This window comes from Salvelinus alpinus, chromosome 38, assembly GCF_045679555.1.
Source record: "Salvelinus alpinus chromosome 38, SLU_Salpinus.1, whole genome shotgun sequence".
In the NCBI taxonomy this organism is placed as follows: Eukaryota; Metazoa; Chordata; class Actinopteri; order Salmoniformes; family Salmonidae; genus Salvelinus; species Salvelinus alpinus.
Window position 1 is genome coordinate 1,013,643 of NC_092123.1, and position 13,299 is coordinate 1,026,941.

Consider the following 13,299-nt stretch of genomic DNA (forward strand, 5'->3'; position numbering starts at 1 on the left):
TAATGCATGGTGTCTGGCTGGGCCCTGGAGAGGCTTGTATTAGCTAAAGGAGATGAGGGTATGGCAGGGTCCCGAGTTTCTGCAGGAAAGACGAGGGTCTACTTCTGGCAGTCAGGTCATGTGACAGTTTTGTTTGAACCAATCCCCTGCCTCCCCTGGATTATATACGGAACAAAAATAGAAGCGCAACATGCAACAATTTCATAGATTTTTACTGAGTTACAGTTTTAGGAAATCAGTCAATTAAAATAAATAAATTAGGCCCTAATCTATGGATTTCACGACTTGGAATACAGATGTGCATCTGTTGGTCACAGACACCTTTACAAAAAAAAAAAAATGGCGCTCACAGTGGTCCACAGGATCTCGTCACTGTATTTTTGTGCATTCAAATGTTCATCGATTAAAATGCATTCTCTAAAACGATGTTGGTAGAGAAATCAACATTTTAATTCTCTGGCAACAGCTCTGGTGGATATTCCTGCAGTCAGCATGCCAATTGCACGCTCCTCAACCTGACACATCTGTGGCATTGTGTTGTGACAAAACTGCACGTTATAGATTGGCCTTTTTTTAAATTGTCCCCAGCACAAGGTGCACCTGTGTAATCATCGTGCTGTTTAATCAGCTTCTTGATATGCCACACCTGTCAGGTGGATGGATTATTTTGGCAAAGGAAAAATGCTCACTAACAGGGATGGAAACAAATTTGTGCACAAAATTTGAGCGAGAGTTATTGTGCGTATGGAACATTTCTGTGATCTATTATTACAGCTCATGAAACATGGGACCAACACTTTACATGTTGCGTTTTCTTTTTTGTTCAGTGTATGTCATTGGTTGGATGGAGCCTCATTTGAACTCATTCCTCTGTTTACGATTATTACTCTTCTCACGGAAGTGCACTCATTCATTCCTCTTCATGGATTGGAAAGGAAAGGACTGGTGAAAGAAGGAATGCGAAGCCAGTGGAAACTCCCTGTAGCCCATACCTACACCAAGCCAATGATTTTAAATTCATGAGGTGGGAGTGAGCAAGTACTACTTTATGGAAACTGTGAGGGTAGTCTAACTAGTTGGTCGTACAGCAGTAGGATTTCATAGTAACCCCAAACCGTTCTATGCTTTGTAGTTGACCATGGGGGTGAAACGAGCCACTGTGTGAATGGATACTGCAGTGCAGGCTGGGTTGAATGGAGCTCTGGGTGGTTCTGGTGGGGGTGTCGGTCTGAGGAGGAGAACATGGCTGTGGCGATCTGACAATCATCTGGTTCCTTCTGGTGGAAGCTGTTGTCGTAGCTGTTTGTGTTAAAGAACGACACTGTTGAAACGGATCTCACTGGATTCCCCTTCACTCTGGCACTCACAACACAACTCCCTCCCTCGCTCACTCTCTGTCTCGCTCGCTTGCTCTCCCTCTGGCTCGCCCTCTGGCTCTCCCTCTGGCACTCCCTCTGGCTCGCCCGCTGGCTCTCTGTCTCGCCCGCTCGCTCTCTGGCTCGCTCTGTCTGTCTGTCCGGCTCGCTCTGTCTGTCCGGCTCGCTCGCTCTGTCTGGCTCGCTCGCTCTGTCTGGCTCTCTCGCTCTGTCTGGCTCTCTCGCTCTGTCTGGCTCTCTCGCTCTGTCTGGCTCGCTCGCTCTGTCTGTCTGGCTCGCTCTGTCTGTCTGGCTCGCTCTGTCTGTCTGGCTCGCTCTGTCTGTCTGGCTCGCTCTGTCTGTCTGGCTCGCTCTGTCTGTCTGGCTCGCTCTGTCTCTCTGGCTGTCTCTCTGGCTCGCTCTCTGTCTCTCTCTCTGTCTCTCTCTCTGTCTTCTGGCTGGCTCTCTGGCTCGCTCTCTGTCTCTCTGTCTCGCTCTCTGTCTCTCTGGTTCGCTCTCTGTCTCGCTCTGTCTCGCTCTCTGGCTCGCTCTCTGTCTCTCTGGCTCGCTCTCTGTCTCTCTGGCTCGCTCTCTGTCTCTCTGGCTCGCTCTCTGTCTCTCTGGTTCGCTCTCTGTCTCTCTGGTTCGCTCTCTGTCTCTCTGGTTCGCTCTCTGTCTCTCTGGTTCGCTCTCTGTCTCTCTGGTTCGCTCTCTGTCTCTCTGGTTCGCTCTCTGTCTCTCTGGTTCGCTCTCTGTCTCTCTGGTTCGCTCTCTGTCTCTCTGGTTCGCTCTCTGTCTCTCTGTCGCGCTCTCTGTCTCTCTGGTTCGCTCGCTCTCTGTCTCTCTGGTTCGCTCTCTCTCTCTGTCTCTCTGGTTCGCTCTCTCTCTGTCTCTCTGGTTCGCTCTCTGTCTCTCTGGTTCGCTCTCTGTCTCTCTGGTTCGCTCTCTGTCTCTCTGTCGCGCTCTCTGTCTCTCTGGTTCGCTCGCTCTCTGTCTCTCTGGTTCGCTCTCTCTCTCTGTCTCTCTGGTTCGCTCTCTCTCTGTCTCTCTGGTTCGCTCTCTGTCTCGCTCTCTGTCTCTCTGGTTCGCTCTCTGTCTCGCTCTCTGTCTCTCTGGTTCGCTCTCTGTCTCTCTGGTTCGCTCTCTGTCTCTCTGGTTCGCTCTCTGTCTCTCTGGTTCGCTCTCTGTCTCTCTGGTTCGCTCTCTGTCTCTCTGTTGCGCTCTCTGTCTCTCTGGTTCGCTCGCTCTCTGTCTCTCTGGTTCGCTCTCTCTCTCTGTCTCTCTGGTTCGCTCTCTGTCTCTCTGGTTCGCTCTCTGTCTCTCTGTCGCGCTCTCTGTCTCTCTGTCGCGCTCTCTGTCTCTCTGGTTCGCTCGCTCTCTGTCTCTCTGGTTCGCTCTCTGTCTCTCTGGTTCGCTCTCTGTCTCTCTGGTTCGCTCTCTGTCTCTCTGGTTCGCTCTCTGTCTCTCTGGTTCGCTCTCTGTCTCTCTGTTGCGCTCTCTGTCTCTCTGGTTCGCTCGCTCTCTGTCTCTCTGGTTCGCTCTCTCTCTCTGTCTCTCTGGTTCGCTCTCTCTCTCTGTCTCTCTGGTTCCCTCTCTCTCTCTGTCTCTCTGGTTCGCTCGCTCTCTGTCTCTCTGGTTCGCTCGCTCTCTGTCTCGCTCTGTCTCGCTCTCTGTCTCGCTCTGTCTCGCTCTCTGTCTCGCTCTCTGTCTCTCTGGTTCGCTCTCTGTCTCTCTGGTTCGCTCTCTGTCTCTCTGGTTCGCTCGCTCTCTGTCTCTGGTTCGCTCGCTCTCTGTCTCTGGTTCGCTCGCTCTCTGTCTCTCTGGTTCGCTCTCTCTCTCTGTCTCTCTGGTTCGCTCGCTCTCTGTCTCTCTGGTTCGCTCTCTCTCTCTGTCTCTCTGGTTCGCTCTCTCTCTGTCTTTCTGGTTCGCTCTCTCTCTGTCTTTCTGGTTCGCTCTCTCTCTGTCTCTCTGGTTCGCTTTCTCTCTGTCTCTCTGGTTCGCTCTCTCTCTGTCTTTCTGGTTCGCTCTCTCTCTGTCTCTCTGGTTCGCTTTCTCTCTGTCTTTCTGGTTCACTCGCTCTCTGTCTCTCTGGCTCGCTCTCTGTCTCTCTGCCTCGCTCTCTGTCTCTCTGGCTCGCTCTCTGTCTTTCTGGCTGTCTCTCTGTCTCTGGGTCGCTCTCTGTCTCTCTGGCTCGCTCTCTGTCTCTCTGCCTCGCTCTCTGTCTCTCTGGCTCGCTCTCTGTCTTTCTGGCTGTCTCTCTGTCTCTGGGTCGCTCTCTGTCTCTGTCTCGCTCTCTGTCTCTCTGGCTCGCTCGCTCTCTGGCTCGCTCGCTCTCTGTCTCTCTGGTTCGCTCGCTCTCTGTCTCGCTCTCTGTCTCGCTCTCTGTCTCGCTCTCTGTCTCGCTCTCTGTCTCGCTCTCTGTCTCGCTCTCTGTCTCGCTCTCTGTCTCGCTCTCTGTCTCGCTCTCTGTCTCGCTCTCTGTCTCTCTGGCTCGCTCTCTGTTTCTCTGGTTCGCTCTCTCTCTGTCTCGCTCTCTCTCTGTCTCGCTCTCTGTCTCGCTCTCTGTCTCGCTCTCTGTCTCTCTGTCTCGCTCTCTGTCTCGCTCTCTGGCTCGCTCTGTCTCTCTGTCATTCTGGCTGGCTCTCTGTCTCTCTGGGTCACTCTCTGGCTCGCTCTCTGTCTCTCTGTCTCGCTCTCTGTCTCTCTGGTTCGCTCTCTGTCTCGCTCTCTGTCTCTCTGGCTCGCTCTCTGTCTCTCTGGGTCGCCCCTCGGCTCTCTGGCTCGCTCTCTGTTTCTCTGGTTGGCTCTCTGGCTCGCTCTCTGTTTCTCTGGTTCGCTCTCTGGCTCGCTCTCTGTCTCTCTGGCTCGCTCTCTGTCTCTCTGGTTCGCTCTCTCTCTGTCTCTCTGGTTCGCTCTCTCTCTGGCTCGCTCTCTGTCTTTCTGGCTGTCTCTCTGTCTCTCTGTGTCGCTCTCTGGCTCGCTCTCTGTCTCTCTGGCTGTCTCTCTGTCTTTCTGGCTGGCTCTCTGCCTCTCTGGGTCGCTCTCTGTCTCGCTCGCTGTCTCGCTCGCTGTCTCGCTCGCTGTCTCGCTCTGTCTCACTCTGTCTGGCTCTGTATACTATGCTCTCCAGTGATGTATTGAAGGTTTGATGCAATTTACACACTTTTGAAATGTTATTTTATGAATAGCATTTACACACCTATCCCGCTAAATTAGCGCACCTGTTGCACAGCACAGGGTGTCGGATGCATTTGCTGTTTGTTTTGGTTGTGTTTCGGATTATTTTGTGCCCAATAGAAATTAATGGTAAAAAAATTGTCCTTTTGGAGTCACTTTTTTAGAAAATAATATGTTTCTTACACTTCTACATTACATGTGGATGCTACCATGATTATGGATAATCCTGAATGAATCGTGTATAATGATAAGTGACAAAGTTAGAGGCATAAATATCATACCCCTAAAACATGCTAACCTCTCACCATTACAATAACAGGGGAGATTAGCATTTTTTGGTGGTATGATATTTATGCCTCTAACTTTGTCACTTATCATTATACACGATTCATTCAGGATTATCCATAATCATGGTAGCATCCACATGTAATGTAGAAGTGTAAGAAACATATTATTTTCTAAAAAAGTGACACAATACATTATTTTGTGCCCAATAAAAATTAATGGTAAACAACCAAAAGAAACAGCAAATGCATCAAACATATTTGTAGAGTCACAAGCTTCATGTAATCATTGCATGCTAGGGTTATGGGACCAAATGCAAAAATGTTGACTACTTTAATACACAGGTGAATTTGTCCCAATACTTTTGGTCCCCTAAAATGGGGGGGGAAACTATGTATAAAAAATAGTTGTAATTTCTAAACCGTTAACACAATATGGATGAAAATACCCTCAAAGTTGACAGTCTGCACTTTCACCTAGTAGTCATTGTATCATTTCAAATCCTAAGTGCTGGACTACAGGGTCAAAACAAGTTCTTCTGGAGCTCACTGTATGTGTGTGTCCAGGTACAGGAGAGAGTGGTGCTAACAGTGGGTGTTCTATGTGTGTGTCCAGGTACAGGAGAGAGTGGTGCTAACAGTGGGTGTTCTATGTGTGTGTCCAGGTACAGGAGAGAGTGGTGCTAACAGTGGGTGTTCTATGTGTGTGTCCAGGTACAGGAGAGAGTGGTGCTAACAGTGGGTGTTCTATGTGTGTGTCCAGGTACAGGAGAGAGTGGTGCTAACAGTGGGTGTTCTATGTGTGTGTCCAGGTACAGGAGAGAGTGGTGCTAACAGTGGGTGTTCTATGTGTGTGTCCAGGTACAGGAGAGAGTGGTGCTAACAGTGGGTGTTCTATGTGTGTGTCCAGGTACAGGAGAGAGTGGTGCTAACAGTGGGTGTTCTATGTGTGTCCAGGTACAGGAGAGAGTGGTGCTAACAGTGGGTGTTCTATGTGTGTGTCCAGGTACAGGAGAGAGTGGTGCTAACAGTGGGTGTTCTATGTGTGTGTCCAGGTACAGGAGAGAGTGGTGCTAACAGTGGGTGTTCTATGTGTGTGTCCAGGTACAGGAGAGAGTGGTGCTAACAGTGGGTGTTCTATGTGTGTGTCCAGGTACAGGAGAGAGTGGTGCTAACAGTGGGTTTTCTATGTGTGTGTCCAGGTACAGGAGAGAGTGGTGCTAACAGTGGGTGTTCTATGTGTGTGTCCAGGTACAGGAGAGAGTGGTGCTAACAGTGGGTGTTCTATGTGTGTGTCCAGGTACAGGAGAGAGTGGTGCTAACAGTGGGTGTTCTATGTGTGTGTCCAGGTACAGGAGAGAGTGGTGCTAACAGTGGGTTTTCTATGTGTGTGTCCAGGTACAGGAGAGAGTGGTGCTAACAGTGGGTGTTCTATGTGTGTGTCCAGGTACAGGAGAGAGTGGTGCTAACAGCGGGTGTTCTATGTGTGTGTCCAGGTACAGGAGAGAGTGGTGCTAACAGCGGGTGTTCTATGTGTGTGTCCAGGTACAGGAGAGAGTGGTGCTAACAGTGGGTGTTCTATGTGTGTGTCCAGGTACAGGAGAGAGTGGTGCTAACAGTGGGTGTTCTATGTGTGTGTCCAGGTACAGGAGAGAGTGGTGCTAACAGTGGGTGTTCTATGTGTGTGTCCAGGTACAGGAGAGAGTGGGAAGAGTACATTCATCAAGCAGATGAGGATCATCCACGGGGCGGGCTACACAGAGGAGGACAAGAGGGGTTTCATCAGGCTGGTGTACCAGAACATCTTCACCTCCATGCAGTCTATGATCAAAGCCACAGAGAACCTCAAGATCCCCTTCAAATACGAACAGAACCGGGTAGGAAGTACTAACGCAACCATAAAAAAACACTGCCTTCCACACACACAACCAGAATTGGCTTGGTCAGAACACGTCCACAGTCACTCACACAAACACAATATAGTTCCAATGCACTCACTCTTCCCTCTGTCTGTCTGTCTCTCCCCTCCCTCCCCAGTCTAATGCCATGTTAGTGAAGGAGGTGGACATAGAGAAGATCTGTGGTTTCGACCAGCCCTACATCAGCGCCATCAAGACCCTGTGGGCCGACCCTGGGATACAGGAGGCCTACGACAGACGCAGGGAATACCAGCTGTCAGACTCCACTAAATAGTATGTTCTGGTGTGTCTCTGTGTGTAAGAGGTTGTTCGGGTGGATGTGAGCGCACTTGGATGTGTGTGTTGGGGTTAAGGCATTTGCGCGTGGGTTTTAGTGTGTGTGTGTGGTTCACTGCAGTGCCTCTCGACCGGTTGCCCCCACTCCGGAGAGCTGATGGATAGAAATAGAGTGAGAGACCGACTGTCTCTCTCTCACACACACACACACACACACACACACACACTACAGTTCATATACTCCTCTCTCCACCCCTCACACTCAGCTAATTGAAAGCTGATATTGAACTTACACCATTGCTTTACCTTCTAAAGGTTCTGGAAATAATTTTCCAGTACTTATTCTTCAATAAAATGACTACTACACACACATTTACCATTTACACAATCTATTCCTGACATTTAATTCAAGTCAAACCTTAGAATAAATTGAATCGTGTGTGTGAGCGTAATGTTGATCTTTGATTCCTGGTTGATTGCCTGTTAATGTTATGAGAGGACACCATCTCTGCTGACACCCAGCTAATTGGACGTGAGGACCTTGATAAGCTGAAATGGGGGTGTTTGAGTTGGACTGGGCTGGAAAACGAACCCCTGCATACCCCAGGGCATCTCCAACCAGGGCTGAAGAATCGCTCCCAACGCTGCCCCCTGTCAAAACCCTGTTGTATTACAGCTAATCAGTCTCTTCTGCCCGTGTGTTTGTGTGTGTGTGTGTGTGTGTGTGTGTGTGTGTGTGTGTGTGTGTGTGTGTGTGTGTGTGTGTGTGTGTGTGTGTGTGTGTGTGTGTGTGTGTGTGTGTGTGTGTGTGTGTGTGTGTGTGTGTGTGTGTGTGTGTGTGTGTTACATGCTGACCACAGTGCTCACGTTGCGAGCATTGCGAAATAAATGTACACATACAGGCGTGGCCAAAAGTTTTGAGAATGACACAAATATTAATTTTCACAAAGTCTGCTGCCTCAGTTTGTATGATGGCAATTTGCATATACTCCAGAATGTTATGAAGAGTGATCAGATGAATTGCAATTCATTGCAAAGTCCCTCTTTACCATGCAAATGAACTGTATCCCCCAAAAACATTTCCACTGCATTTCAGCCCTGCCACAAAAGGACCAGCTGACATCATGTCAGTAATTCTCTCGTTAACACAGGTGTGAGTGTTGACAAGGACAAGGCTGGAGATCAGGTCATGCTGATTGAGTTCGAATAACAGACTGGAAGCTTCAAAAGGAGGGTGGTGAAGGGCCTCCCGGGTGGGGCAGTGGTCTAAGGCACTGCATCGCAGTGCTAGCTGTGCCACCAGAGATTCTGGGTTCGAGTCCAGGCTCTGTCGCAGCAGGCCACGACCGGGAGGTCCATGGGGCGACGCACAATTGGCACAGCGTCGTCCGGGTTAGGGAGGGTTTGGCCGGTAGGGATATCCTTGTCTCATCGTGCACTAGCGACTCCTGTGGCGGGCCGGGCGCAGTGCGCGCTGACCAGGTTGCTAGGTGTACTGTGTTTCCTCCGACACATTGGTGCGGCTGGCTTCCGGGTTGGATGCGCGCTGTGTTAAGAAGCAGTGCGGCTTGGTTGGGTTGTGTTTCGGAGGACGCATGGCTCTCGACCTTCGTCTCTCCCGAGCCCGTACGGGAGTTGTAGCGATGAGACAAGACAGTAACTACTAACAATTGGATACCACAAAATTGGGGAGAAAAAGGGGGGTAAAAAAAAGAGGGTGGTGCTTGGAATCATTGTTCTTCTTCTGTCAACCATGGTTACCTGCAAGGAAACACGTGCCGCCATCATTGCTTTGCACAAAAAGGGCTTCACAGGCAAGGATATTGCTGCCAGTAAGATTGCACCTAAATCAACCATTTATCGGATCTTCGAGGAGAGCGGTTCAATTGTTGTGAAGAAGGCTTCAGGGCGCCCAAGAAAGTCCAGCAAGTGCCAGGACCGTCTCCTAAAGTTGATTCAGCTGTGGGATCTGGGCACCACCAGTACAGAGCTTGCTCAGGAAGGGCAGCAGGCAGGTGTGAGTGCATCTGCACGCACAGTGAGGAGAAGACTTTTGGAGGATGGCCTGGTGTCAGGAAGGGCAGCAAAGAAGCCACTTCTCTCCAGGAAAAACATCAGGGACAGACTGATATTCTGCAAAAGGTACAGGGATTGGACTGCTGAGGACTGCTGCTAGGGTAAAGTCATTTTCTCTGATGAATCCCCTTTCCAATTGTTTGGGGCATCTGGAAAAAAGCTTGTCCGAAAAAGACACGGTGAGCGCTACCATCAGTCCTGTGTCATGCCAACAGTAAAGCATCCTGAGACCATTCATGTGCGGGGTTGCTTCTCAGCCAAGGGAGTGGGCTCACTCACAATTTTGCCTAAGAACACAGCCATGAATAAAGAATGGTACCACCACATCCTCCGAGAGCAACTTCTCCCAACCATCCAGGAACAGTTTGGTGACGAACAATGCCTTTTCCAGCATGATGGAGCACCTTGCCATAAGGCAAAAGTGATAACTAATTGGCTCGGGCAACAAAACATTGATATTTTGGGTCCATGGCCAGGAAACTCCCAGACCTTAATCCCATTAAGAACTTGTGGTCAATCCTCAAAAGGCGGGTGGACAAACAAAAACCCACAAATAGTCCAAGCATTAATTATGCAAGAATGGGCTGCCATCAGTCAGGATGTGGCCCAGAAGTTAATTGACAGCATGCCAGGGTGGATTGCAGAGGTCTTGAAAAAGAAGGGTCAAGACTGCAAATATTGACTCTTTGCATCAACTTCATGTAATTGTCAATAAAAGCCTTTGACACTTATGAAATGCTTGTAATTATACTTCAGTATTCCATAGTAACATCTGACAAGAATATCTAAAGACACTGAAGCAGCAAACTTTGTGGAAATTAATATTTGTGTCATTCTCAAAACGTTTGGCCACGACTGTACATGTTATTTAATGATTGCACCCACACTGCTTTCGGGAGTCAACGAGCGTCTGCGTAGCCAGGCGCTAAAATAGAACTTGGTTCTATTTGTGATGCTTGACGCGCTGCAAGTCCCGCCTCTCCCAGCTCCGGTTTTTAGGAGCATATACCCACGTGTGCGATTTGAAAGATGAAATCAGGTCCACAGTCCAGTTGGTGGTGGTAATGCACCTTAAAGTTGGTTGCCAACCGCCATATAATGTCAAAGGAGAAGAAGAAACTTGAAGGAGGAGAGATTACTAGAAACAAACTCTGTTTACCCTTTTATCTGTAGATTCATTGTTGGAGTAGAGGAACTTGTGCATTTCAGGTCAAATAACAACCCGATGTTTATATAATGCTTATCGACCTGTCCCCAAATTAATATAGTTGGTTCAGAGTTCGTTTGATAATTCAACCTGCCTGTCCTGATCGCGTCTGGTGTGGGTGGACAAAATCAACATGCGCTTGATGGCGCGCAAACGAGCAGTCTGGTCAGCATGTTGGTGTGTATGTGCAGCCATCCAGTTTCTTTAGTGATAGACTGTGTGTCTGTGTGTGTCTTCAGTTACCTTAGTGATATAGACCGCGTCACCGCGGAGGGATATGTTCCTACTCAGCAGGATGTGCTTCGTGTCCGGGTCCCCACCACGGGAATCATAGAGTACCCGTTTGACCTGGAGAACTGCATCTTCAGGTACCGTCACGGTACTGCAGCGAGGGACTGCTCCTTCTCTGCCTCTGCTGCTGCCACCGACGTCCTCACTATGTCACTGTCCTGCAACACACTGACACACACACACCCAGGTCCCCACATAGCACCTCTCTGAGACTGGGCCCACTCAGGACAACCCAACTGTTATGCAATCGTTGCAGAACCCCAAACTAGAAATTATGTGAAATAGCATCAAAATGGCTTGTTGGGTTGATGCAAAAATGGCTACAACTAAACTAAAGCCTTTTATTGTGAAGGTAAAGACCTGAAACGGCCGTTCTCAGAGTTGCTTTGGGGGGTGAGTGGGTCTGTGTATGGTGCTCGGGGTGGTGGTGGAAGCCTAATACGGACCAACACTACTGTTCTAGACTTGGTACGGTCGCCCAAGCCTTCCACACTGGACTGATCCACCTTCTCTGGATTGGTAGGGGGGTGTGGCGGTAATGCTTACTGTCTACCGTGCTTTATATGACTGTGGTCTGTCTCTTTCTGTCTCTCTCTCTTTCTCCCTCTGTGTGTAGCTATCTAACTGATCTGGACCGTATCTCAGACAACAACTATCTGCCCACACAGCAAGATGTTCTGAGGGTGCGAATCCCCACCACCGGCATCATAGAGTACCCCTTCGACTTGTCAAGCATCATTTTCAGGTAGACAATGCTAGCGTGCTAACTTTAGCCTAGCAGACATGCCATAGTCAGATGGAGTTGCTAACATTAGCCTAGCAAATACATAATTTTCAGGTAGACAATGCTAACGTGCTAACATGAGCCTAGCAAAAGCATCAGTCAGGTGGCGTGACTAACGTCAGCTTAGAAAAAGCATCCTTTTCACAAGTAGAAGAGGCTAAGGTGCTAACATTAGCCTAGCAAAAGCATAATTCAGGAAGGGGATGCTAGCATCAGCATCAGTGCCCTTGTGCAGGCAGTCATGTTAAGCAGTGAATCATCCCTTGGCCCTGTTCCATTACTTCTTAAAATGCATTCTCCTTTTCTCAAAGTAATCACAGTTTGGCATGAGAGCATAGGTGAAAGTTAGGGTCCCACATTAAGCTTTCACCAATCCAGTCATGTCATTAATTAGTGGTTACTTTAAATTAAGGAAGGATACACTTATCAGTATTTGGACAGGGCATGTGTGCGTGTACATCTCGCATGTCATATTCCATATTCCATAACTATCATTGAACTCTTCATTCAGCAGTGGACAGAGCTGTGTTTTATTGTAGGCTTGATCTCCACCATTGATCTCTCCCACACACACACACCCAACCTCCTCCACTCATACACTCACACACATCCTCGTGAGTCCAAAGTCCTATATTCTGGCGCCCGTCTTTTTAAAATGGGTCACCCTCTTTCTCCTCTCCTCCCCTCCTCCCCTCTGTTCATCCTGGCAGAGGAAAGGAGGTCGTCCTCTCTCTCTCTCCCAGTGAAGGATGTTATTTCGGGCCTGGGGTCCTGCAGGGCTCTGATTGGCTCTTGGTCTCTGTGGACTGCAGTACCCCATGCTACAGCAGGAGGGCGTTTCATCACAAATTAAATCACATACATTCACCTCTGGAAAAAAACAAAAAAACAATCTGTTTAATTCAAAGACAGGACTATGCAAATCTAGGCCTCAAAGACCATAGTACTGCTGGTTGCCTTTTCCCTGGATGTTAAATCATTGATTAAGATCACTGACTTAGAACAAGTCTCACCTGGTCTGAGTCAGTTCCTGGTACATAATGTAACTTTATCAGACAGACTAACATTTTACATGACTTAACTTTACTTCTACTTGAATCGTTTAACACAGAAGAACGCTTAACAAAACCTAAAAGACAACCTAGGAAGACAGTGGCAAAGAAAAACGGAAGGAAGAAACCTTGACATGCACAAACACACACACACACACACACACACACACACACACACACACACACACACACTCCAGTCAGAACTACTCGGAGGACACACTCCTGTCGTTCACCCAGCAAAGGAATCCTGCCATCATCAGAGGTGCCTTCTGTATCCCTCCATCTTCTTCCCTTTTGTATTCTCATCCCTTCCTCAGTCTTCATCTGTTCCTAGTCCTCTACCTCCTCTCTCTCGTTCTCCTCTTTTTGTCTCACCTCCACCAGGGTTGCACTATTGCGCTTGGCTAATGCTTCAGGAACACAGACACACACACTAGGGAACGGTGGGAGAGCTGGTTTGCTTTTTTGCCCTCCCATCTTGCCAAGGGGTGGACTAGGTAGAATGTTCCTCCATTCACTGATCCAGGATCTGATATACCTTCATCCCCCTTATGGTTAATATTTGGAATTGGGGTAAGGTTATCTGATCCTAGATCTGAGGTTAGGGGCAACTTGTGAATGGTTTTGGGCACCGCTCACTCTTTACTGATGATCCATTCACTGGGTAACACTTTATGCATAGATAAAGTTATAAACTGCCTACAACATAGGCCTACATAATCTAAATGATGTAATGATAATAAGCAGTTTCAAGTCAGATCTTCAAGAAGTAAAGTGTTACCTATATTTGTTTCCACACTATGTTACATACAGTACCAGTCAAAAGTTTGGACACAATCATGTAGTAACCAAATCAAAATATATTATATATTTGAGAT

The 13,299-nt window shown here is 48.5% G+C and overlaps 1 protein-coding gene across 2 annotated transcripts in view; it reads left to right on the forward strand.

The window, feature by feature from the left end:
• Positions 1-13,299, forward strand: part of gna11b (guanine nucleotide binding protein (G protein), alpha 11b (Gq class)) — a 36,267-nt gene that overhangs the window by 15,659 nt on the left and 7,309 nt on the right. The window contains exons 2-4 of one of the 2 annotated variants that reach the window (XM_071387195.1): positions 6,509-6,693; positions 6,854-7,008; positions 10,534-10,662. In XM_071387195.1, coding sequence (XP_071243296.1) covers positions 6,509-6,693; positions 6,854-7,008; positions 10,534-10,662 — 469 coding nt within the window. Of the gene's footprint in view, positions 1-6,508; positions 6,694-6,853; positions 7,009-10,533; positions 10,663-11,201; positions 11,331-13,299 lie in introns of both variants that reach the window. The other variant, XM_071387196.1, reaches the window with a different exon arrangement.